This window comes from Oncorhynchus mykiss, chromosome 6 (assembly GCF_013265735.2).
Source record: "Oncorhynchus mykiss isolate Arlee chromosome 6, USDA_OmykA_1.1, whole genome shotgun sequence".
Taxonomy (NCBI): Eukaryota; Metazoa; Chordata; class Actinopteri; order Salmoniformes; family Salmonidae; genus Oncorhynchus; species Oncorhynchus mykiss.
Genome location: NC_048570.1, coordinates 1643337 through 1669071, shown reverse-complemented (window position 1 = coordinate 1669071; position 25735 = coordinate 1643337). Strand labels below are relative to the sequence as shown.

The window sequence follows — 25735 nt, the reverse complement described above, 5'->3', positions numbered from 1 at the left end:
CCAAATGCAATGGTATGTACTCACAGAGAGCTGTGACTCTCCTCTCTGTAACTAGATCAACAGTAGTTGCTTTGAAAACTGTATATTTGTCTTACAATAGCATTTTGAACAACGGTCATCTGCTTACGTTTGTTAGAATGCATCGGTCCCTCCTCCGTAAACACAGTGGGGAGAGGGAGTGAAGCTAACCACATACTAGGTTTGGTTTGTTTCTAGCAGCACTCTGTGACGCGAAGTCAACATCTGTGCTTGGCATGCTCCCTTCATTTAAAAGACCATTGCTTGAACATTTTGAGAGAAAAACCGCCAGCAATATTTCTGTTTGTCCCATTAGCAACAACCTAGCCATTATAAACTCATAATCTGTAATAAATGTTGATGTTTTTGCCCAGGAAGTCTTAGCCGTGTTGTTTTAAGTCTAACTAAAATGTTTGGTGCAGTATTTCTTCAGGTAAAAAATGTGCACGAAAACTAGTTGCCTCTCGTTGAATCACAACAAAAACTAAATTCAAAGAATCCCGTCCATAGTTCCCACTCCTAGGAGTTGTTGACCAATCACCGCCGGAGGGGTGTGTGCTTCGGCTGTCGAACATTGACTTGGTGCAATCATTTTTTAAAGAAACACCAAAACAAACTAAAACGTCACAAAATGTTGTCATAATATATGCGCTAACTGTTTAGACTAGAAAGTATAGGACAGGCTTTCAGAGTCAGCAGGCCCCATTGAAACAGGAACAGGCAGATACTGTCATAGCAGGAATCAACATAATGTATAGGCTATTACTGTTGACCAAATAATGGTTCTAGAACAATCTACACCAACTTTGTGTAGGAAAATCACAAACATTTTCATGAAGGCTATATGGATGTCCTCATAGGGGCCTGGATCCTATGAGGCTGGACTGGGACACCCATATAGCCTTCCTGTAGTGGCCCCTATGAGGCTGGGACATCCATATAGCCTTCCTGTAGTGGCCCCTATGAGGACATCCATATAGCCTTCCTGTAGTGGCCCCTATGAGGCTGGACTGGGACACCCATATAGCCTTCCTGTAGTGGCCCCTATGAGGACATCCATATAGCCTTCCTGTAGTGGCCCCTATGAGGCTGGACTGGGACATCCATATAGCCTTCCTGTAGTGGCCCCTATGAGGACATCCATATAGCCTTCCTATAGTGGCCCCTATGAGGCTGGGACATCCATATAGCCTTCCTGTAGTGGCCCCTATGAGTCTGGACTGGGACATCCATATAGCCTTCCTGTAGTGGCCCCTATGAGGCTGGACTGGGACATCCATATAGCCTTCCTGTAGTGGCCCCTATGAGGACATCCATATAGCCTTCCTGTAGTGGCTCCTATGAGGACATCCATATAGCCTTCCTGTAGTGGCCCCTATGAGGCTGGGACATCCATATAGCCTTCCTGTAGTGGCCCCTATGAGGGCATCCATATAGCCTTCCTGTAGTGGCCCCTATGAGGACATCCATATAGCCTTCCTGTAGTGGCCCCTATGAGGACATCCATATAGCCTTCCTGTAGTGGCCCCTATGAGGCTGGACTGGGACATCCATATAGCCTTCCTGTAGTGGCCCCTATGAGGCTGGGACATCCATATAGCCTTCCTGTAGTGGCCCCTATGAGGCTGGACTGGGACACCCATATAGCCTTCCTGTAGTGGCCCCTATGAGGCTGGGACATCCATATAGCCTTCCTGTAGTGGCCCCTATGAGGACATCCATATAGCCTTCCTGTAGTGGCCCCTATGAGGACATCCATATAGCCTTCCTGTAGTGGCCCCTATGAGGACATCCACATAGCCTTCCTGTAGTGGCCCCTATGAGGACATCCATATAGCCTTCCTGTAGTGGCCCCTATGAGGCTGGACTGGGACATCCATATAGCCTTCCTGTAGTGGCCCCTATGAGGCTGGGACATCCATATAGCCTTCCTGTAGTGGCCCCTATGAGGCTGGACTGGGACACCCATATAGCCTTCCTGTAGTGGCCCCTATGAGGACATCCATATAGCCTTCCTATAGCTACTGCAACATGGATGAAAGGCCAGTAATACAGCATTTCAGTCTACTTACGGTAAACACTTTCTATCCGTCTCTTTTCATGTTAAGTGTTGAAGTATCTTTTCCCGTCCTATTTTCTACCAATGGTTCACCATGGCATAAAAGTGGTCAGCCCCAAAAATGTTAATTGCCGTATGGCATTTCTGTATAAATAGGGTCTGAACAGACCGTGGACTGGAGGACAAAAGAGAGGAAGTGTGCATGTGTCCATGTACAGGAAGTGTGCATGTGTCCATGTACAGGAAGTGTGCATGTGTCCATGTACAGGAAGTGTGCATGTGTCCATGTACAGGAAGTGTGCATGTGTCCATGTACAGGAAGTGTGGACAATATAGTCTGGTGGGGCCCTTCGAAGCAAAAGTCTCAACTTTAAATCTTCATCATACTTTTGACTTCTTCTTCTTCATATTATTATTATTATTATTTAGCATGCTACTCCTCTTACACCATTTAAACTAGAAATACCTCTGTGTTGACTGGGCAGGACCGGTGTGTAGACTGGCCAGGACCGATGTGTAGACTGGCCAGGACCGGTGTGTAGACTGGCCAGGACCGGTGTGTTGACTGGGCAGGACCGGTGTGTAGACTGGCCAGGACCGGTGTGTTGACTGGGCAGGACCGGTGTGTAGACTGGCCAGGACCGATGTGTAGACTGGCCAGGACCGGTGTGTAGTCTGGCCAGGACCGGTGTGTTGACTGGGCAGGACCGGTGTGTAGACTGGCCAGGACCGGTGTGTTGACTGGGCAGGACCGGTGTGTAGACTGGCCAGGACCGATGTGTAGACTGGCCAGGACCGGTGTGTAGACTGGCCAGGACCGGTGTGTAGACAGGCCAAGACCGGTCTGTAGACTGGCCAGGACCGATGTGTAGACTGGCCAGGACTGGTGTGTAGACTAGCCAAGACTGGTGTGTAGACTGGCCAGGACCGGTGTGTAGACTGGCCAGAACCGGTGTGTAGACTGGCCAGGACCGGTGTGTAGACTGGCCAGGACCGGTGTGTAGACTGGCCAAGACCGGTGTGTAGACTGGCCAAGACCGGTGTGTAGACTGGCCAAGACCGGTGTGTAGACTGGCCAAAACCGGTGTGTAGACTGGCCAAGACCGGTGTGTAGACTGGCCAAGACCGGTGTGTACACTGGCCAGGACCGGTGTGTAGACTGGCCAGGACCGGTGTGTAGACTGGCCAGGACCGATGTGTAGACTGGCCAGGACCGGTGTGTAGACTGGCCAGGACCGGTGTGTAGACTGGCCAGGACCGGTGTGTAGACTGGCCAGGACCGGTGTGTAGACTGGCCAGGACCAGTGTGCTTACAAACAACATTTTCATATATTTTATTAACATTTGGATACTTTTTAAGTTAAACATTTTTTTTTGTCTTCTATCCACTTCCTTACCATTCTAAAGGTCCCATTGTGACATCATCACTTCCAACATTTCATTCAGTGTAAATACCACAATGCTACTTTTACACGAATCAGCTACTTTGACAAGAACGTACAAGGTACGACATCTTGGTCTACTTCCCTGCTATTCAAATGGGTACATAATTATCTGATTCGGATCAAACGTTACAGCCGTTTTAGTAACTGCAGCAACAACATTTTCTGTACCTTTGTTTTTATAAACAACTGACATTTTGACCACTTTCCCAAACAAGTTAGACAGAAACAGCTGCTACGTATCTAACGATACAGTTGTTTTAGTAACCGCATTAACATATTTTTCCCTAACTTTTTCCAAACTGACGTTTTGACCACTCCAACAAGTCAGACAAAAAACGTAGTGTGTGAAATCTTCCTACTCCTCTGCTTTGAAATTGTTGCATGCTGCGTTTATATTTTGTTCAGTGTAGACGCAGTAAGTCAAGTCAGAAGCTAGCAGATTCATTGCTTACCAACAACAGCTGCAAATTCCAATTAAACTACATCACGTATCAAAGTTCACTGTCCTTGCTTTGTCTGACAACAATGTCATGAATCTACCAAAGCTGTTTTGTGGGTCAGGGTGCGGTATTTATTTAGTTTCATAGCACAAACATTTGTTAGCATGTTTCTCACACTGGTTTTAGGCATGGAGGGACGGAGCCTGCCAAGGCAACTGTGGCTTCCCCGGTCTGGACGACCTGGAATGAGCATTAGAAACAGAGAAGGTTTCTAATGCTCACAAGCTTCCTCCTCCTCCTTCTCAAGATCACGCCTCAAGCTCTAAATAACTGGATAGTTTGCCCGTCTGTAAAGAAAAGGGCGGGCTGTACGTTGATCGTGCTGCTCTGATTGGATAGAGCGAAGCTGTGTTATTTCACTCGCTTCATAGCTCACCCGATCGCTTCTCATCGCACTTCTTTCAGTTTCCACACGCGACAACTGTAGTTTAGCCACTGACCACAACCACACAACTACTGACCACAACAACACAACTGTTGACCACAAAAACACAACTACAGACCACAACAACACAACTACTGACCACAACTACTGACCACAATTGCTCAAATATTGACCACACAACTACTGTAAACAATGTAACTTTTGACACAAAAAAAATTCTGTTAATAATGTAAAATGAACAGCCGTACAAAAAGACTCATGTCAAGGTAAATTACAGAGGAGGAACTTCTTGATGCTATTAAAGCCTTTAAGTCTGGGAAAACTCCAGGGCTGGATGACATACCAGTGGAGGTTTGTGGTTGTACTCATTGGTTCTGTGGTTATTAGCATGTTTTAACCACTCCTATATAAACGGTAGATTATCAGACACTCAACAAGGTCTGATTTCATTATTACTGAAACAGGATCCAAGTTGGTAAATATAAAGATCCAGTCCATTAAGAAAATAGAGGCCCCTTACACTTCAGTGTTGTGATGCAAAAATTATAGCGAAATGTATAGCGCATAGAATTAAAAAGATACTGTCAGGCCTCCCGAGTGGCGTAGCGGTCTAAGGCTGATGCAGTGCTAGCTGCATCAGTACAGATCCTGGTTCAATCCCAGGCTGTCTGGGTGCAGTGCATGCTGACACGGTCGCCAGGTGTACAGTGTTTCCTCTGAAACATTGGCGTGGCTGGCTTTCAGGGCATTGTGTCAAAAAGCAGTGCGGTTTGGCGAGGTCATGTTTCGGAGGACACGCGGCTCTCGACCATCGACTCACCCGAGTCCATACTGGAGTTGCAGCAATGGGACAAGACTAACTACCAACAACAACGAAAACGAGAAAAAAATATTTAGAAAATAAGGTATTGTCGGACATTATTCATTCTAACCAGACAGGTTTTTTACATGGACTATACATTGGAGATAATATAAGGCAAGTACTGGAAACAATGGAACACTATGAAACATCTGGGGAACCAGGCCTGGTATTCAAAGCTGACTTTGAAAAGGCCTTTGATAAAGTACAACTGGAGTTTATATAAATGCCTGGAAGATTTCAATTTTGTAGAATCTCTTATAAAATGGGTTTAAAATAATTTATAGTACTAGCTGTGAAATAGTAAATAATGGCTACTTCTCAGAAAGTTTGAAACAGTTGAGGAGTAAAACAAGGTTGTCCACTATCGGCATAGCTATTTATTATTGTCATTGAAATGTTAGCTATTAAAATCAGATCAAACAATAATATCACAATTCAAATCCCTCCACAGCCTCATAGAGGATCTATATTTTGTTTATTGATTACAACTGAACTATGATCAGGGCACCATATTACGTATTAGATTGCAAAAAAGTAAAACTTTTACATTTGTTTTCCAATAAAATGGTCTGACGGGGATGTGGACATACTCTGTATATCCTGAAATAAATGATCTCACTCCAATACATTTTTATAGAACGTTAGCAAAAATAGATCAGATCTTGCTACCATGGAAAGGTAAATACCTTTCTGTTTGTGGTCAAATCACCCTGATTAACTCTTTAGTCATATCCCAGTTTACCCTGATTAACTCTTTAGTCATATCCCAGTTTACCCTGATTAACTCTTTAGTCGTATCCCAGTTTACCCTGATTAACTCTTTAGTCATATCCCAGTTTACCCTGATTAACTCTTTAGTCGTATCCCAGTTTACCCTGATTAACTCTTTAGTCGTAACCCAGTTTACCCTGATTAACTCTTTAGTCATATCCCAGTTTACCCTGATTAACTCTTTAGTCGTATCCCATTTTACCCTGATTAACTCTTTAGTCATATCCCAGTTTACCCTGATTAACTCTTTAGTCGTATCCCAGTTTACCCTGATTAACTCTTTAGTCATATCCCAGTTTACCCTGATTAACTCTTTAGTCGTATCCCAGTTTACCCTGATTAACTCTTTAGTCATATCCCAGTTTACCCTGATTAACTCTTTAGTTGTATCCCAGTTTACCCTGATTAACTCTTTAGTCATATCCCATTTTACCCTGATTAACTCTTTAGTCGTATCCCAGTTTACCCTGATTAACTCTTTAGTCGTATCCCAGTTTACCCTGATTAACTCTTTAGTCATATCCCATTTTACCCTGATTAACTCTTTAGTCGTATCCCAGTTTACCCTGATTAACTCTTTAGTCGTATCCCATTTTACCCTGATTAACTCTTTAGTCGTATCCCATTTTACCCTGATTAACTCTTTAGTCATATCCCAGTTTACCCTGATTAACTCTTTAGTCATATCCCATTTTACCCTGATTAAATCTTTAGTCACATCCCAGTTTACCATTATTTGCTCCAGTCATATCCCAGTTTATCTATTTGCTTATTGTCTTGCCTACACCTAGCGAACAGTTTTTTAAATTATATGAGAAAAAAATATTCCATTTTATTTGGAACGGCAAGCAAGACAAAATTAAATGGCCTATTTATACAATGAATATGAATTCAGAGGGCAGAAATTATTAAATATTAAAGCATTAGACCTCTCACTAAAGGCATCAGTCATACAAAAGTTTGACTTAAATCCAAACAGGTTCTCAGGCAAATCAGTAAGAATGTCTCACCCTATGTTCAAGAATGGCCCTTTTCCCAAATATTCCGAAAAGAAAATCATCTCCCAAATATCGTTATTTTTAAAACAATTCCTAGAAAGTTGGTTGCCATTTCAGTTTAATCTACCAGAAAAGACAGAACAAATAATACAACCAATATTGTGGTTAAACTGAAATATACTAATTGATCAATACAAATAAACATTTGTTTTTGAATTTAATAAAAATATATTATAATCTTCATAAATTATATCATAAATAGGACTGGTGGATTTATGTCACACATGCAGCTAACACAGACATATGGAAGTGTCTGCTCTACCCAAAATTACAACCAACTAATTGCAGCGTTATGGCAAAAATGGAAGAGGAGAGTGAAAGGAGGAAAAAGTAAGGAGCTTCTCTGTTCTGATAAATAAGAAAAGTATACCAGTTTCATGTAAGGACCAAAACACTGACAGCTGTGCCATATAGATTGCAAAATAATTGGGAAGAGATTCTTGACATACCGATTCCATGGCACATGGTTTATGAAATGATACGGAAAACGACACCGGATTCAAAACTTCACATTTTTCTATTTAAATTATCATAAAAAATTCTTGCAACCAATATAATGTTATTTATATGGGGGATACAACCTTCCCAGCTCTGCAGACGTTACTGCAAAGAGACAGAATCATTAGATCATTTGTTTTGGTACTGTCCATACTGTATGTAGCTTGTTTTTGGTCACAGCTCCGGGAATGGCTGAATAATTGTACTATTTACCTGGAGCTAACCCTGCAGATAACACTACTGGGTGATCTGGAAATAATTAGTCAATCGATCAATAATATAATCATACTTTTAGCAAAAATGTTAATTTAAAATCTGTAGAAACTATGAGAATAGAAAAGTTCAGAACTTTTGTGAAACCTCACAACACAGTTGAAAAATATATGGCAAATAGAAATCCAATATGGATGGTGTTGAGAGATAGATGGGAGGGGTTGAATGGAGTGGAAGGGACTGGATGGTGTTAAGAGATAGATGGGAGGGGTTGAATGGAGATGAAGGGTGGGACTAGATGGCGTTAAGAGATAGATGGGAGGGGTTGAATGGAGCTGAAGGGTGGGACTAGATGGTGTTAAGAGATAGATGGGAGGAGTTGAATGGAGCTGAAGGGACTGGATGGTGTTAAGAGATAGATGGGAGGGGTTGAATGGAGCTGAAGGGACTGGATGGTGTTAAGAGATAGATGGGAGTGGTTGAATGGAGCTGAAGGGACTGGATGGTGTTAAGAGATAGCTGGGAGGGGTTGAATGGAGCTGAAAGGACTGGATGGTGTTAAGAGATAGATGGGAGTGGTTGAATGGAGCTGAAGGGACTGGATGGTGTTAAGAGATATATGGGAGTGGTTGAATGGAGCTGAAGGGACTGGATGGTGTAAAGAGATAGATGGGAGGGGTTGAATGGAGTGGAAGGGACTGGATGGTGTTAAGAGATAGATGGGAGGGGTTGAATGGAGATGAAGGGTGGGACTAGATGGTGTTAAGAGATAGATGGGAGGGGTTGAATGGAGCTGAAGGGTGGGACTAGATGGTGTTAAGAGATAGATGGGAGGGGTTGAATGGAGCTGAAGGGACTGGATGGTGTTAAGAGATAGATGGGAGGGGTTGAATGGAGCTGAAGGGACTGGATGGTGTTAAGAGATAGATGGGAGGGGTTGAATGGAGTGGAAGGGACTGGATGGTGTAAAGAGATAGATGGGAGGGGTTGAATGGAGCTGAAGGGACTGGATGGTGTTAAGAGATAGATGGGAGGGGTTGAATGGAGTGGAAGGGACTGGATGGTGTTAAGAGATAGATGGGAGGGGTTGAATGGAGTGGAAGGGACTGGATGGTGTTAAGAGATAGATGGGAGGGGTTGAATGGAGTCGAAGTGTGGGACTAGATGGTGTTAAGAGATAGATGGGAGGGGTTGAATGGAGCTGAAGGGACTGGATGGTGTTAAGAGATAGATGGGAGGGGTTGAATGGAGTGGAAGGGTGGGACTAGATGGTGTTAAGAGATAGATGGGAGGGGTTGAATGGAGTGGAAGGGTGGGACTAGATGGTGTTAAGAGATAGATGGGAGGGGTTGAATGGAGCTGAAGTGTGGGACTAGATGGTGTTAAGAGATAGATTGGAGGGGTTGAATGGAGTGGAAGGGTGGGACTAGATGGTGTTAAGAGATAGATGGGAGGGGTTGAATGGAGTGGAAGGGTGGGACTAGATGGTGTTAAGAGATAGATGGGAGGGGTTGAATGGAGTGGAAGGGTGGGACTAGATGGTGTTAAGAGATAGATGGGAGGGGTTGAATGGAGTGGAAGGGTGGGACTAGATGGTGTTAAGAGATAGATGGGAGGGGTTGAATGGAGTGGAAGGGTGGGACTAATAACAAGATAACTAATGTAAAAGATTTGGCAAATATAAATCAAACCGTACGGACATCAGTAATAGATGGGAGAGGTTGAGGGTAGAGGAAGGACATCAGTAATAGATGGGAGAGGTTGAGGGTAGAGGAAGGACATCAGTAATAGATGGGAGAGGTTGAGGGTAGAGGAAGGACATCAGTAATAGATGGGAGAGGTTGAGGGTAGAGGAAGGACATCAGTAATAGATGGGAGAGGTTGAGGGTAGAGGAAGGACATCAGTAATAGATGGGAGAGGGTAGAGGAAGGACATCAGTAATAGATGGGAGAGGGTAGAGGAAGGACATCAGTAATAGATGGTTGAGGGTAGAGGAAGGACATCAGTAATAGATGGGAGAGGTTGAGGGTAGAGGAAGGACATCAGTAATAGATGAGAGAGGTTGAGGGTAGAGGAAGGGCATCATTAATAGATGGTTGAGGGTAGAGGAAGGACATCATTAATAGATGGGAGAGGGTAGAGGGTAGAGGAAGGGCATCATTAATAGATGGTTGAGGGTAGAGGAAGGACATCATTAATAGATGGGAGAGGGTAGAGGAAGGACATCAGTAATAGATGGGAGAGGTTGAGGGTAGAGGAAGGACATCAGTAATAGATGGGAGAGGTTGAGGGTAGAGGAAGGACATCAGTAATAGATGGGAGAGGTTGAGGGTAGAGGAAGGACATCAGTAATAGATGGGAGAGGTTGAGGGTAGAGGAAGGACATCAGTAATAGATGGGAGAGGGTAGAGGAAGGACATCAGTAATAGATGGTTGAGGGTAGAGGAAGGACATCAGTAATAGATGGGAGAGGTTGAGGGTAGAGGAAGGACATCAGTAATAGATGGGAGAGGTTGAGGGTAGAGGAAGGACATCAGTAATAGATGGGAGAGGTTGAGGGTAGAGGAAGGACATCATTAATAGATGGGAGAGGTTGAGGGTAGAGGAAGGACATCAGTAATAGATGGGAGAGGGTAGAGGAAGGACATCAGTAATAGATGAGAGAGGTTGAGGGTAGAGGAAGGACATCAGTAATAGATGGTTGAGGGTAGAGGAAGGACATCAGTAATAGATGGGAGAGGGTAGAGGAAGGACATCAGTAATAGATGGGAGAGGTTGAGGGTAGAGGAAGGACATCATTAATAGATGGGAGAGGTTGAGGGTAGAGGAAGGACATCAGTAATAGATGGGAGAGGGTAGAGGAAGGACATCAGTAATAGATGGGAGAGGTTGAGGGTAGAGGAAGGACATCATTAATAGATGGGAGAGGTTGAGGGTAGAGGAAGGACATCAGTAATAGATGGGAGAGGTTGAGGATAGAGGAAGGGCATCAGTAATAGATGGTTGAGGGTAGAGGAAGGACATCAGTAATAGATGGAAAAGGTTGAGGGTAGAGGAAGGACATCAGTAATAGATGGGAGAGGTTGAGGGTAGAGGAAGGACATCAGTAATAGATGGGAGAGGTTGAGGGTAGAGGAAGGACATCAGTAATAGATGGGAGAGGTTGAGGGTAGAGCAAGGACATCAGTATTAGATGGCTGAGGGTAGAGGAAGGACATCAGTAATAGATGGTTGAGGGTAGAGGAAGGACATCAGTAATAGATGGGAGAGGTTGAGGGTAGAGGAAGGACATCAGTATTAGATGGTTGAGGGTAGAGGAAGGACATCAGTAAAAGATGGGAGAGGTTGAGGTTAGAGGAAGGACATCAGTAATAGATGGGAGAGGGTATAGGAAGGACATCAGTAATAGATGGGAGAGGGTAGAGGAAGGACAACAGTAATAGATGGTTGAGGGTAGAGGAAGGACATCAGTAATAGATGGGAGAGGGTAGAGGAAGGACATCAGTAATAGATGGGAGAGGTTGAGGGTAGAGGAAGGACATCAGTAATAGATGGTTGAGGGTAGAGGAAGGACAACAGTAATAGATGGTTGAGGGTAGAGGAAGGACATCAGTAATAGATGGTTGAGGGTAGAGGAAGGACATCAGTAATAGATGGTTGAGAGTACAGGAAGGACATCAGTAATAGATGGGAGAGGTTGAGGGTAGAGGAAGGACATCAGTAATAGTTGGTTGAGGGTAGAGGAAGGACATCAGTAATAGATGGTTGAGGGTAGAGGAAGGACATCAGTAATAGATGGGAGAGGTTGGGGGTAGAGGAAGGACATCAGTAATAGATGGGAGAGGTTGAGGGTAGAGGAAGGACATCAGTAATAGATGAGAGAGGTTGAGGGTAGAGGAAGGACATCAGTAATAGATGAGAGAGGTTGAGGGTAGAGGAAGGACATAAGTAATAGATGGTTGAGGGTAGAGGAAGGACATCAGTAATAGATGGGAGAGGTTGAGGGTAGAGGAAGGACATCAGTATTAGATGAGAGAGGTTGAGGATAGAGGAAGGACAGGAGTTAAAACAAACCAAAGAAAATGATTGTAAAATGCATTGTGTCTGTAAAATGTTTATAGTCTGTATAAGTTGCAAGTAGAAGCCTAAGTCTCATTGTTCATTGGTTTACTCCAATTAGAGGAGGGGTGGGAGGGTTAGAAAGTAATAAAGGAAAATGTATATTTTTTTAAAGATATGTATATGTACAGTGCCTTGCGAAAGTATTCGGCCCCCTTGAACTTTGCGACCTTTTGCCACATTTCAGGCTTCAAACGTAAAGATATAAAACTGTATTTTTTTGTGAAGAATCAACAACAAGTGGGACACAATCATGAAGTGGAACGACATTTATTGGATATTTCAAACTTTTTTAACAAATCAAAAACTGAAAAATTGGGCGTGCAAAATTATTCAGCCCCCTTAAGTTAATACTTTGTAGCGCCACCTTTTGCTGCGATTACAGCTGTAAGTCGCTTGGGGTATGTCTCTATCAGTTTTGCACATCGAGAGACTGACATTTTTTCCCATTCCTCCTTGCAAAACAGCTCGAGCTCAGTGAGGTTGACAAATCTCCGTCCCAGTCTCAGGTCTTTTGCAGACTCCATCAGGTTTTCTTCCAGAATGGTCCTGTATTTGGCTCCATCCATCTTCCCATCAATTTTAACCATCTTCCCTGTCCCTGCTGAAGAAAAGCAGGCCCAAACCATAATGCTGCCACCACCATGTTTGACAGTGGGGATGGTGTGTTCAGCTGTGTTGCTTTTACGCCAAACATAACGTCTTGCATTGTTGCCAAAAAGTTCAATTTTGGTTTCATCTGACCAGAGCACCTTCTTCCACATGTTTGGTGTGTCTCCCAGGTGGCTTGTGGCAAACTTTAAACAACACTTTTTATGGATATCTTTAAGAAATGGCTTTCTTCTTGCCACTCTTCCATAAAGGCCAGATTTGTGCAATATACAACTGATTGTTGTCCTATGGACAGAGTCTCCCACCTCAGCTGTAGATCTCTGCAGTTCATCCAGAGTGATCATGGGCCTCTTGGCTGCATCTCTGATCAGTCTTCTCCTTGTATGAGCTGAAAGTTTAGAGGGACGGCCAGGTCTTGGTAGATTTGCAGTGGTCTGATACTCCTTCCATTTCAATATTATCGCTTGCACAGTGCTCCTTGGGATGTTTAAAGCTTGGGAAATCTTTTTGTATCCAAATCCGGCTTTAAACTTCTTCACAACAGTATCTCGGACCTGCCTGGTGTGTTCCTTGTTCTTCATGATGCTCTCTGCGCTTTTAACGGACCTCTGAGACTATCACAGTGCAGGTGCATTTATACGGAGACTTGATTACACACAGGTGGATTGTATTTATCATCATTAGTCATTTAGGTCAACATCGGATCATTCAGAGATCCTCACTGAACTTCTGGAGAGAGTTTGCTGCACTGAAAGTAAAGGGGCTGAATAATTTTGCACGCCCAATTTTTCAGTTTTTGATTTGTTAAAAAAGTTTGAAATATCCAATAAATGTCGTTCCACTTCATGATTGTGTCCCACTTGTTGTTGATTCTTCACAAAAAAATACAGTTTTATATCTTTATGTTTGAAGCCTGAAATGTGGCAAAAGGTCGCAAAGTTCAAGGGGGCCAAATACTTTCGCAAGGCACTGTATATATATATATATGTATATATGTATATGTGTATGTATATACTGTATATACAGTGGCAATAAAAGTATGTGAACCCTTTGGAATTATCTGGATTTCTGCATAAACTGGTCATAAAATTTGATCTGAACTTCATCTAGGTCACAACAATAGACAACCACAGTCTGCTTAAACTAATAACACACAAACAATTATACGTTTTCATGTCTTTATTGAACACACCATGTAAACATTCACAGTGCAGGGTGGGAAAAGTATGTGAACCCCTGGATTTAATAACTGGTTGATCCTCCTTTGGAAGCCATAACCACAACCAAACATTTTCTGTAGTTGCGGATCGGACCTGCACAGCGGTCAGGAGGAAGTTTGGACCATTCCTCTTTACAAAACTGTTTCAGTTCAGAAATATTCTTGTGACGTCTGGTGTGAACTGCTGTCTTGAGGTCATGCACACTGCATCTCAATCGGGTTGAGGTCAGGACTCTGACTGGGCCACTCCAGAAGGTGTATTTTCTTCTGTTGAAGCCATTCTGTTGTTGATTTACTTCTGTGTTTTGGGTCGTTGTCCTGTTGCATCACCCAACTTCTGTTGAGCTTCATGTGGCAAACAGATAGCCTTACATTCTCCTGCAAAATGTCTTGATAAACTTCGGAATTCATTTTTCCATCGATGATAGCATGCTGTCCAGGCCCTAAGGCAGCAAAGCAGCCCCAAACCATGATTCTCCCTCCACCATACTTTACAGTTGGGATGAGGATTTGATGTTGGTGTGCCTTTCTTCCTCCACACATAGTGTTGTGTGTTCCTTCCAAACAACTCAACTGTAGTTTCATCTGTCCACAGTATATTTTGCCAGTAGCGCTGTGAAACATCCAGGTGCTCTTTTGCGAACTTCAGACGTGCAGCAATGTTTTTTTTTTGGTCAGCAGTGGCTTCTTCCGTGGTGTCCTCCCATGAACACCATTCTTGTTTAGTATCTACGTATCGTAGACTCGTCAACAGAGCTGTTAGCATGTTCCAGAGATTTCTGTAAGTCTTTAGCTGACACTCTAGGATTCTTCTTAACCTCATTGAGCATTCTGCACGGTGCTCTTGCAGTCATCTTTGCAGGAAGGCCAGTCCTAGCAACAGTGCTGAACTTTCTCCATTTATAGACAATTTGTCTTACCGTGGGACTGATAAACATCAAGGCTTTTAGAGACACTGTTGTATCCCTTTCCTTTATACAAGTCTTAGTCTTGGGTCTTCTGAGATCTCTTTTGTCCGAGGTATGGTTCACATCAGTCACTGCTTCTTGTGAAAACAAGATAGGGCAGGGCAACTCTAACCAACATCTAACCAACATCTCCAATCTCATCTCATTGATTGGACTCCAGGTTAGCTGACTCCTGACTCCAATCTCCACTTTTGGAGAAGTCATTAGCCTAGGGGTTCACATACTTTTCCAACCTACACTGTGAGTTTTTAAATGATGTATTCAATATAGACAAGAAAAATACAATAATTTGTGTGTTATTAGTTGAATAAGCAGACTGTGTTTGTCTATTGTTGTGACCAATTTATGCAGAAATCCCGAGTAATACCAAAGGGTTCACATACTTTTTTTCTTCTTACCACTGTATATATATATATATATATATATATATATATTGCAAAAATATATATGGGGGATTGGAAGTGATTCAGACAATTACATTAGTCCAACGTTTGTAACCACTAGGCTACCCTGCCGTATGAGACCATGTGTAAACATCGGGACTTTGGCCACTAGTCAGCTCTACCTTGACCTCTTGGTCTACTTCTCTGCTATTCAAATCTAAAATCAGAACAGCAATATCTACTACCAATCACTACTGCTTGGCTTAAGTAAAGACATGTTGAAGTTCTTCTACTACCACAAAAATACTAGTTAAAGCCCCACCAATTTTTCTTCGTGGGAAATTACCATCTAGTTTTCTTTTAATATCTAGAAAAGGACACCGGTGGTGAAAGTGGGTTAAACCTCAGTCTGTTGTTTTATAATTGGAACATTGCAACAGTCTATTCTGAACGGAGGCTAGCTCGGCTGTGTTACTCTGTTGGCAGTGCTCTGTCTGCACTTACACAGCCGACTGCAGCTGAAGGCCTCTGGTCGTCCTGTCTTACCTAATGCTTTCCTGCGTCAAGTGTATCGTGTGTACGGTGGCCCTGCAAGATTTGGATGGTGAAGGTCCCCGTCACAGAGACTGTCTCTGCTTCCTGTCTTTACTGCAACAACAGACTGGGGATGCCTTCCAAATGGCTCCCTGTATAGTGCAGTGCTTTAGACCAGAGTCCTATGGGGTACAGGGTGCCATATGGGACACAGCCTGCCTGTCACTCAGAATGCTGACAGGGGAAGTTAGAAAACCCTTCAGTGGAAGCAGATGTCTCTGGAATCTGAACTTTCATGAAGTTAGAGAGAGACGTATTTTTGGGGGTCCCATTTTTTTTATTTTTTAGCTTCTCTAATTCCCCCAACCCTCCTACACTCTTAGACAAAAAGGGTTCCAAAAGGGTTCTTCTGCTGTTCCCGTTGGAAAACCCTTTTACGTTCCAGGTAGAACTCTTTTCGGTTACATGTAGAACCCTCTGGGGAAAGTAAAAATGATGAAATAGTTTCAAAATGTTGAATGCCTCCGCTCAGATTGCAAGGTGGCCTTTCTCTCCTATTGTAACGATGTACGCTGAGAGGCGGAAAGCAAGTTCACGGAGTGAATACATTTAATTAATAAATGGACATGACAGGCTGTAGTCAATACCATAGACTATCATCTACACTTCCACAGGACAGGCTGTAGTCAATACCATAGACTATCATCTACACTTCCACAGGACAGGCTGTAGTCAATACCATAGACTATCATCTACACTTCCACAGGACAGACTGTAGTCAATACCATAGACTACCATCTACACTTCCACAGGACAGGCTGTAGTCAATACCATAGACTATCATCTACACTTCCACAGAACAGACTGTAGTCAATACCATAGACTATCATCTACACTTCCACAGGACAGGCTGTAGTCAATACCATAGACTATCATCTACACTTCCACAGGACAGGCTGTAGTCAATACCATAGACTATCATCTACACTTCCACAGGACAGGCTGTAGTCAATACCATAGACTATCATCTACACTTCCACAGGACAGGCTGTAGTCAATACCATAGACTATCATCTACACTTCCACAGGACAGGCTGTAGTCAATACCATAGACTATCATCTACACTTCCACAGGACAGGCTGTAGTCAATACCATAGACTATCATCTACACTTCCACAGGACAGGCTGTAGTCAATACCATAGACTATCATCTACACTTCCACAGGACAGACTGTAGTCAATACCATAGACTATCATCTACACTTCCACAGGACAGACTGTAGTCAATACCATAGACTATCATCTACACTTACACATGACAGACTGTAGTCAATACCATAGACTATCATCTACACTTCCACAGGACAGGCTGTAGTCAATACCATAGACTATCATCTACACTTCCACAGGACAGGCTGTAGTCAATACCATAGACTATCATCTACACTTCCACAGGACAGACTGTAGTCAATACCATAGACTATCATCTACACTTCCACAGGACAGACTGTAGTCAATACCATAGACTATCATCTACACTTCCACAGGACAGGCTGTAGTCAATACCATAGACTATCATCTACACTTCCACAGGACAGACTGTAGTCAATACCATAGACTATCATCTACACTTCCACAGGACAGGCTGTAGTCAATACCATAGACTATCATCTACACTTCCACAGGACAGGCTGTAGTCAATACCATAGACTATCATCTACACTTCCACAGGACAGGCTGTAGTCAATACCATAGACTATCATCTACACTTCCACATGACAGACTGTAGTCAATACCATAGACTATCATCTACACTTCCACAGGACAGACTGTAGTCAATACCATAGACTATCATCTACACTTCCACAGGACAGGCTGTAGTCAATACCATAGACTATCATCTACACTTCCACAGGACAGACTGTAGTCAATACCATAGACTATCATCTACACTTCCACAGGACAGGCTGTAGTCAATACCATAGACTATCATCTACACTTCCACAGGACAGGCTGTAGTCAATACCATAGACTATCATCTACACTTCCACAGGACAGGCTGTAGTCAATACCATAGACTATCACTAGTATAGAATATAGACCTGTTCAACATGACTAGTATAGAAGTTCAACATGACTAGTTTAGAAGTTCAACATGACTAGTGTAGAAGTTCAACATGACTAGTGTAGAAGTTCAACATGACTAGTGTAGAAGTTCAACATGACTAGTGTAGAAGTTCAACATGACTAGTGTAGAAGTTCAACATGACTAGTGTAGAAGTTCAACATGACTAGTGTAGAAGTTCAACATGACTAGTGTAGAAGTTCAACATGACTAGTGTAGAAGTTCAACATGACTAGTGTAGAAGTTCAACATGACTAGTGTAGAAGTTCAACATGACTAGTATAGAATATAGACCTGTTCAACATGACTAGTATAGAAGTTCAACATGACTAGTTTAGAAGTTCAACATGACTAGTGTAGAAGTTCAACATGACTAGTGTAGAAGTTCAACATGACTAGTGTAGAAGTTCAACATGACTAGTGTAGAAGTTCAACATGACTAGTGTAGAAGTTCAACATGACTAGTGTAGAAGTTCAACATGACTAGTGTAGAAGTTCAACATGACTAGTGTAGAAGTTCAACATGACTAGTGTAGAAGTTCAACATGACTAGTGTAGAAGTTCAACATGACTAGTGTAGAATATAGACCTGTTCAACATGACTAGTATAGAATATAAACCTGTTCAACATGACTAGTGTAGAATATAAACCTGTTCAACATGACTAGTATAGAATATAAACCTGTTCAACATGACTAGTATAGAATATAAACCTGTTCAACATGACTAGTATAGAATATAAACCTGTTCAACATGACTAGTGTAGAAGTTCAACATGACTAGTGTAGAAGTTCAACATGACTAGTGTAGAAGTTCAACATGACTAGTGTAGAATATAGACCTGTTCAACATGACTAGTATAGAATATAGATCTGTTCAACATGACTAGTATAGACCAGTTCAACATGACTAGTATAGAATATAAACCTGTTCAACATGACTAGTATAGAAGTTCAACATGACTAGTGTAGAATATAGATCTGTTCAACATGACTAGTATAGAAGTTCAACATGACTAGTATAGAATATAAACCTGTTCAACATGACTAGTGTAGAATATAGACCTGTTCAACATGACTAGTATAGAAGTTCAACATGACTAGTGTAGAAGTTCAACATGACTAGTGTAGAAGTTCAACATGACTAGTATAGAATATAAACCTGTTCAACATGACTAGTATAGACCAGTTCAACATGTCTAGTATAGAATATAGATCTGTTCAACATGACTAGTATAGACCAGTTCAACATGTCTAGTATAGAATATAGATCTGTTCAACATGACTAGTATAGACCAGTTCAACATGTCTAGTATAGAATATAGATCTGTTCAACATGACTAGTATAGAATATAAACCTGTTCAACATGACTAGTATAGACCAGTTCAACATGTCTAGTATAGAATATAGATCTGTTCAACATGACTAGTATAGACCAGTTCAACATGTCTAGTATAGAATATAGATCTGTTCAACATGACTAGTATAGAATATAGACCAGTTCAACATGACTAGTATAGAATATAGATCTGTTCAACATGACTAGTATAGACCAGTTCAACATGACTAGTATAGAATATAGATCTGTTCAACATGACTAGTATAGAATATAAACCTGTTCAACATGACTAGTATAGAATATAAACCTGTTCAACATGACTAGTATAGAATATAGATCTGTTCAACATGACTAGTATAGATCTGTTCAACATGACTAGTGTAGAATATAAACCTGTTCAACATGACTAGTATAGAATATAGATCTGTTCAACATGACTAGTGTAGAATATAAACCTGTTCAACATGACTAGTATAGAATATAGACCAGTTCAACATGACTAGTATAGAATATAGACCAGTTCAACATGACTAGTATAGAATATAAACCTGTTCAACATGACTAGTATAGAATATAGATCTGTTCAACATGACTAGTATAGATCTGTTCAACATGACTAGTGTAGAATATAGATAGAAATATAACACTACTATTACTAATTATCTGTAGAAACCAATTAGGAAGTTATTATTTAATTAACTAACACTTTCTATTTGTTCCTAGCTTCTACAACTGGGAGACCCAGGTGTCCACGTCCAATGTCAGCGCTAACTACCAGGTGATCGCTGAGAACTCCAGTGGTCTGCTGTTTAAGAACAAGACAGACAGAAAGATTCTCAACGTGGACCCCAAGGTAGGCTATGTGGTGTGATGGTGTTGTGCTCTCCTCTGGTCTATGTTTCCCAGATAGAGAGACAGAGACAGAGACAGAGACAGAGAGAGAGAGAGAGAGAGAGAGAGAGAGAGAGAGAGAGATGGTGCTGCTGTCAGACAGACAGAGTTAGGTCCCCTGCTGACTGTCAGACAGACAGACAGAGTTAGGTCCCCTGCTGACTGTCAGACAGAGTTAGGTCCCCTGCTGACAGACAGACAGAGTTAGGTCCCCTGCTGACTGTCAGACAGACAGAGTTAGGTCCCCTGCTGACTGTCAGACAGACAGACAGAGTTAGGTCCCCTGCTGACTGTCAGACAGACAGACAGAGTTAGGTCCCCTGCTGACTGTCAGACAGACAGACAGAGTTAGGTCCCCTGCTGACTGTCAGACAGACAGACAGAGTTAGGTCCCCTGCTGACTGTCGTTAAACACTGAACAGGGTTCTACAAGGTAACTCCAGCCTAATCCACTGTCTGCTAGTTCTGGGTGTTAATGTAGATCTCTTTCCTCTCTGCTGGGGGCAGAGTGGGAAGGGAAGGAGCTTTGTGGAGCAGCTCAACTATTTTGAACATGAGTTGCAAACTGAGCTTTAGGGACATATTGAGTTCTGCTGTTAAGGGGCGAAATCAAAATCGCTCCAGCTGCGGTTGAGCACCGCCCAGCCCCGACCAGAGCAACGCAGAGTAGAGCAGACCAGGCTGCTTATTAAAACACTAGAGGCCCTGGAAGCCAGACAGAGCAACCAGCAACCACCCACATGCCCAGAACCCAGCCCAGTCCTGAACAGCATGGCACTGCCCCAGCCCAGCTCAACCCAGCCCAGCTCAACCCAGCAAAGCACAGACCCAGCCGTGGCAAAGCACAGACCCAGCCGTGGCAAAGCACAGACCCAGCCGTGGCAAAGCACAGACCCAGCCGTGGCAAAGCACAGACCCAGCCGTGGCAAAGCACAGACCCAGCCCAGTGATGATTACACATGTAGTCTGTTCTTTAAAGGTTCCCAGATCACATGTAGTCTGTTCTTTAAAGGTTCCCAGAACACATGTAGTCTGTTCTTTAAAGGTTCCCAGATCACATGTAGTCTGTTCTTTAAAGGTTCCCAGAACACATGTAGTCTGTTCTTTAAAGGTTCCCAGATCACATGTAGTCTGTTCTTTAAAGGTTCCCAGATCACATGTAGTCTGTTCTTTAAAGGTTCCCAGATCACATGTAGTATGTTCTTTAAAGGTTCCCAGATCACATGTAGTCTGTTCTTTAAAGGTTCCCAGATCACATGTAGTCTGTTCTTTAAAGGTTCCCAGAACACATGTAGTCTGTTCTTTAAAGGTTCCCAGATCACATGTAGTCTGTTCTTTAAAGGTTCCCAGATCACATGTAGTCTGTTCTTTAAAGGTTCCCAGATCACATGTAGTCTGTTCTTTAAAGGTTCCCAGATCACATGTAGTCTGTTCTTTAAAGGTTCCCAGATCACATGTAGTCTGTTCTTTAAAGGTTCCCAGATCACATGTAGTATGTTCTTTAAAGGTTCCCAGATCACATGTAGTCTGTTCTTTAAAGGTTCCCAGAACACATGTAGTCTGTTCTTTAAAGGTTCCCATGTTGACAGAATGTTGACAGAACAGCTTTTCTGAGTTCTTTAAAGGTTCTCAGAACATGAAGTTAGTTTGTGGGAACAGTGTTGGTACATTACAAGAGAAATGCTCAGTTGTGATGACATTCATACATTTCAGTTAGGTTGCACAGGACATTCCCTTAATATTATAAAAAGTTATTATATTATATTATAAAAATAAATCTCATCAGCATTCTGTCAACATGGGAACCTTTAAAGAACAGACTACATGTGATCTGGGAACCTTTAAAGAACAGACTACATGTGATCTGGGAACCTTTAAAGAACAGACAACATGTGATCTGGGAACCTTTAAAGAACAGACTACATGTGATCTGGGAACCTTTAAAGAACAGACTACATGTGATCTGGGAACCTTTAAAGAACAGACTACATGTGATCTGGGAACCTTTAAAGAACATACTACATGTGATCTGGGAACCTTTAAAGAACAGACTACATGTGATCTGGGAACCTTTAAAGAACAGACTACATGTGATCTGGGAACCTTTAAAGAACAGACTACATGTGATCTGGGAACCTTTCAAGAACAGACTACATGTGATCTGGGAACCTTTAAAGAACATACTACATGTGTTCTGGGAACCTTTAAAGAACAGACTACATGTGATCTGGGAACCTTTAAAGAACAGACTACATGTGATCTGGGAACCTTTAAAGAACAGACTACATGTGATCTGGGAACCTTTAAAGAACAGACTACATGTGATCTGGGAACCTTTAAAGAACATACTACATGTGATCTGGGAACCTTTAAAGAACAGACTACATGTGATCTGGGAACCTTTAAAGAACAGACTACATGTGATCTGGGAACCTTTAAAGAACATACTACATGTGATCTGGGAACCTTTAAAGAACATACTACATGTGATCTGGGAACCTTTAAAGAACAGACTACATGTGATCTGGGAACCTTTAAAGAACAGACTACATGTGATCTGGGAACCTTTAAAGAACAGACTACATGTGATCTGGGAACCTTTAAAGAACAGACTACATGTGATCTGGGAATGTTGTTGTAACATCAGGTGAATGTTTTTTTTGCACCCTATTAGAAACATTGTAGAATCATCCACCCAACTGGACAATTTTTGTTTTTTGCTTTATGTAATCTGGGTGGAGGGGCCCCAACTGCTCCCATGCTCACACCGCTTTATGTAATCTGGGTGGAGGGGCCCCAGCTGCTCCCATGCTCACACCGCTTTATGTAATCTGGGTGGAGGGGCCCCAGCTGCTCCCATGCTCACACTGCTTTATGTAATCTGGGTGGAGGGGCCCCAGCTGCTCCCATGCTCACACCGCTTTATGTAATCTGGGTGGAGGGGCCCCATCTGCTCCCATGCTCACACTGCCTTATGTAATCTGGGTGGAGGGGCCCCAACTGCTCCCATGCTCACACCGCTTTATGTAATCTGGGTGGAGGGGCCCCAACTGCTCCCATGCTCACACCGCTTTATGTAATCTGGGTGGAGGGGCCCCAGCCTCTCCCATGCTCACACCGCTTTATGTAATCTGGGTGGAGGGGCCCCAACTGCTCCCATGCTCACACCGCTTTATGTAATCTGGGTGGAGGGGCCCCAACTGCTCCCATGCTCACACCGCTTTATGTAATCTGGGTGGAGGGGCCCCAGCTGCTCCCATGCTCACACCGCTTTATGTAATCTGGGTGGAGGGGCCCCAGCCTCTCCCATGCTCACACCGCTTTATGTAATCTGGGTGGAGGGGCCCCAACTGCTCCCATGCTCACACCGCTTTATGTAATCTCGGTGGAGGGGCCTCAGCTGCTCCCATGCTCACACTGCTTTATGTAATCTGGGTGGAGGGGCCCCAGCCTCTCCCATGCTCACACCGCTTTATGTAATCTGGGTGGAGGGGCCCCAACTGCTCCCATGCTCACACCGCTTTATGTAATCTGGGTGGAGGGGCCCCAGCCTCTCCCATGCTCACACCGCTTTATGTAATCTGGGTGGAGGGGCCCCATCTGCTTCCATGCTCACACTGCCTTATGTAATCTGGGTGGAGGGGCCCCATCTGCTCCCATGCTCACACTGCCTTATGTAATCTGAGTGGAGGGTGCCCCAGCTGCTCCCATGCTCACACTGCCTTATGTAATCTGGGTGCAGGGGCCCAAGTCACCCTGGGAAGTATGTTTAGTCAGGCCCAGAAACGACCAAATCTTTAAAAAGCGGAATGTTCTGAAAACTATAGCTATGTCTGATAACATCCTCTAGCTGGGATACAGGTTGTTTCTGGCTTTTGGACCTTGTTGGATTTTAAACACATTGTAAATTCTAAAACAATTACGCTGAGTTCATTTAGTTAATTGAGTAATCTAATAATCTAGGATGTTAGTTCAAAGGATTTGGGGATATTTCCCAACAGTGTTTCTCCTCTAACCATGCCGTCTGTAGGCTTCACCTGGTGTTCCTGCCATCTGTAGGCCTCACCTGGTGTTTGTTTCCTCTGTAGGCCTCACCTGGTGTTTGTTTCCTCTGTAGGCCTCACCTGGTGTTTGTTTCCTCTGTAGGCCTCACCTGGTGTTTATTTCCTCATTAGGCCTCACCTGGAGACAACTCGTCCAGGACGCCCCTCCAGTCTGAACTCTACAGCCAAGTCGTCATCTATGACCACATCACCAGGAGGACCTAGCCAATCACCTTTCACTGTCTCCTCCCTGCTACAACATCACCAGGAGGACCTAGCCAATCACCTCTCACTGTCTCCTCCCACCACATCACCAGAAGGACCTAGCCAATCACCTCTCACTGTCTCCTCCCACCACATCACCATAAGGACCTAGCCAATCAGCTCTCACTGTCTCCTCCCTGCTACCACCACCTCACACTGCTATTAAACACATACTGGAAGTCACTGGAAGCCTCTAATGTGATGTAATAAAGGTTGGCCCCCCATCAATGTGGTGCTCTTTCTCCTGTCTCTTTCTATAAGCCTCTCCACCTGGGTGTGGGGACTGAGGACTGATGACAGTGCAGCCTAACTATCCTGTAGGGTGCTGTGCTACACACTGAATGTGAAATCCCATGGAAAACCCAAACAACAACAGAACAGACCGTCAGACCTTATGGTAGACTTTACCTCTGATAGAGTCTCATCTTGGATCATATCTACAGACCTTATGGTAGATTTTACCTCTGATAGAGTCTCATCTTATGATCATATCTACAGACCTTATGGTAGACTTTACCTCTGATATAGTCTCATCCAGATCATATCTACAGACCTTATGGTAGACTTTACCTCTGATAGAGTCTCATCTTGAATCATGTCTATACCAAGTCAGATGTTGTGATCATGATCAAGTCTATCCCTAGTTAGAGCTAGTTCATCAATATATTTAAAAAAGACAAATAAATGGAGGAACCTATTCAACAAAGATCCAGTGTAATATTTTATAAAAATAAAGATCCAGTGTAATATTTTATAAAAATAAAGATCCAGTGTAATATTTTATAAAAATAAAGATCCAATGTAATATTTTATAAAAATAAAGATCCAGTGTAATATTTTATAAAAATAAAGATCCAGTGTAATATTTTATAAAAATAAAGATCCAGTGTAATATTTTATAAAAATAAAGATCCAGTGTAATATTTTATAAAAATAAAGCGAACTGGATGGAATATTGGGGAAAAATTACCCAACATTTTTTTGAATCTTCAACATAGAAATGCTACCAAAAAGAATTTACTGAAACTTGTTACAAATGATGGAGTCACGCATGATTCACCAAATGATATTTAGAAAGAGGAAGTAAAGTACTTTAAGCATGTTTTGGTTTCAGTCTCCTCCATCTCTTCTAACAGAAGGTAATTGTATGGATGTTTTTTCTATTAATAATGTCAAATGAACATCTGTACAGAAAGACTCATGTCAAGGTAAATTACAGAGGAGGAACTTCTTGATGCTATTAAAGCCTTTAAGTCTGGGAAAACTCCAGGGCTGGATGACATACCAGTGGAGGTTTGTGGTTGTACTCATTGGTTCTGTGGTTATTAGCATGTTTTAACCACTCCTATATAAACAGTAGATTATCAGACACTCAACAAGGTCTGATTTCATTATTACTGAAACAGGATCCAAGTTGGTATATATAA

At 42.7% G+C, this 25735-nt stretch overlaps 1 protein-coding gene across 1 annotated transcript in view; it reads left to right on the top strand.

The window, feature by feature from the left end:
• Positions 1-24536, top strand: part of cfap299 (cilia and flagella associated protein 299) — a 304876-nt gene extending 280340 nt beyond the window's left edge. The window contains exons 5-6 of the mRNA XM_036979192.1: positions 19834-19963; positions 24177-24536. Of these exons, the coding sequence (XP_036835087.1) occupies positions 19834-19963; positions 24177-24269 (223 nt within the window). The 3' untranslated portion in view covers positions 24270-24536. The remainder of the gene's footprint in view (positions 1-19833; positions 19964-24176) is intronic.
• The last annotated feature ends 1199 nt before the right edge of the window (positions 24537-25735 follow it).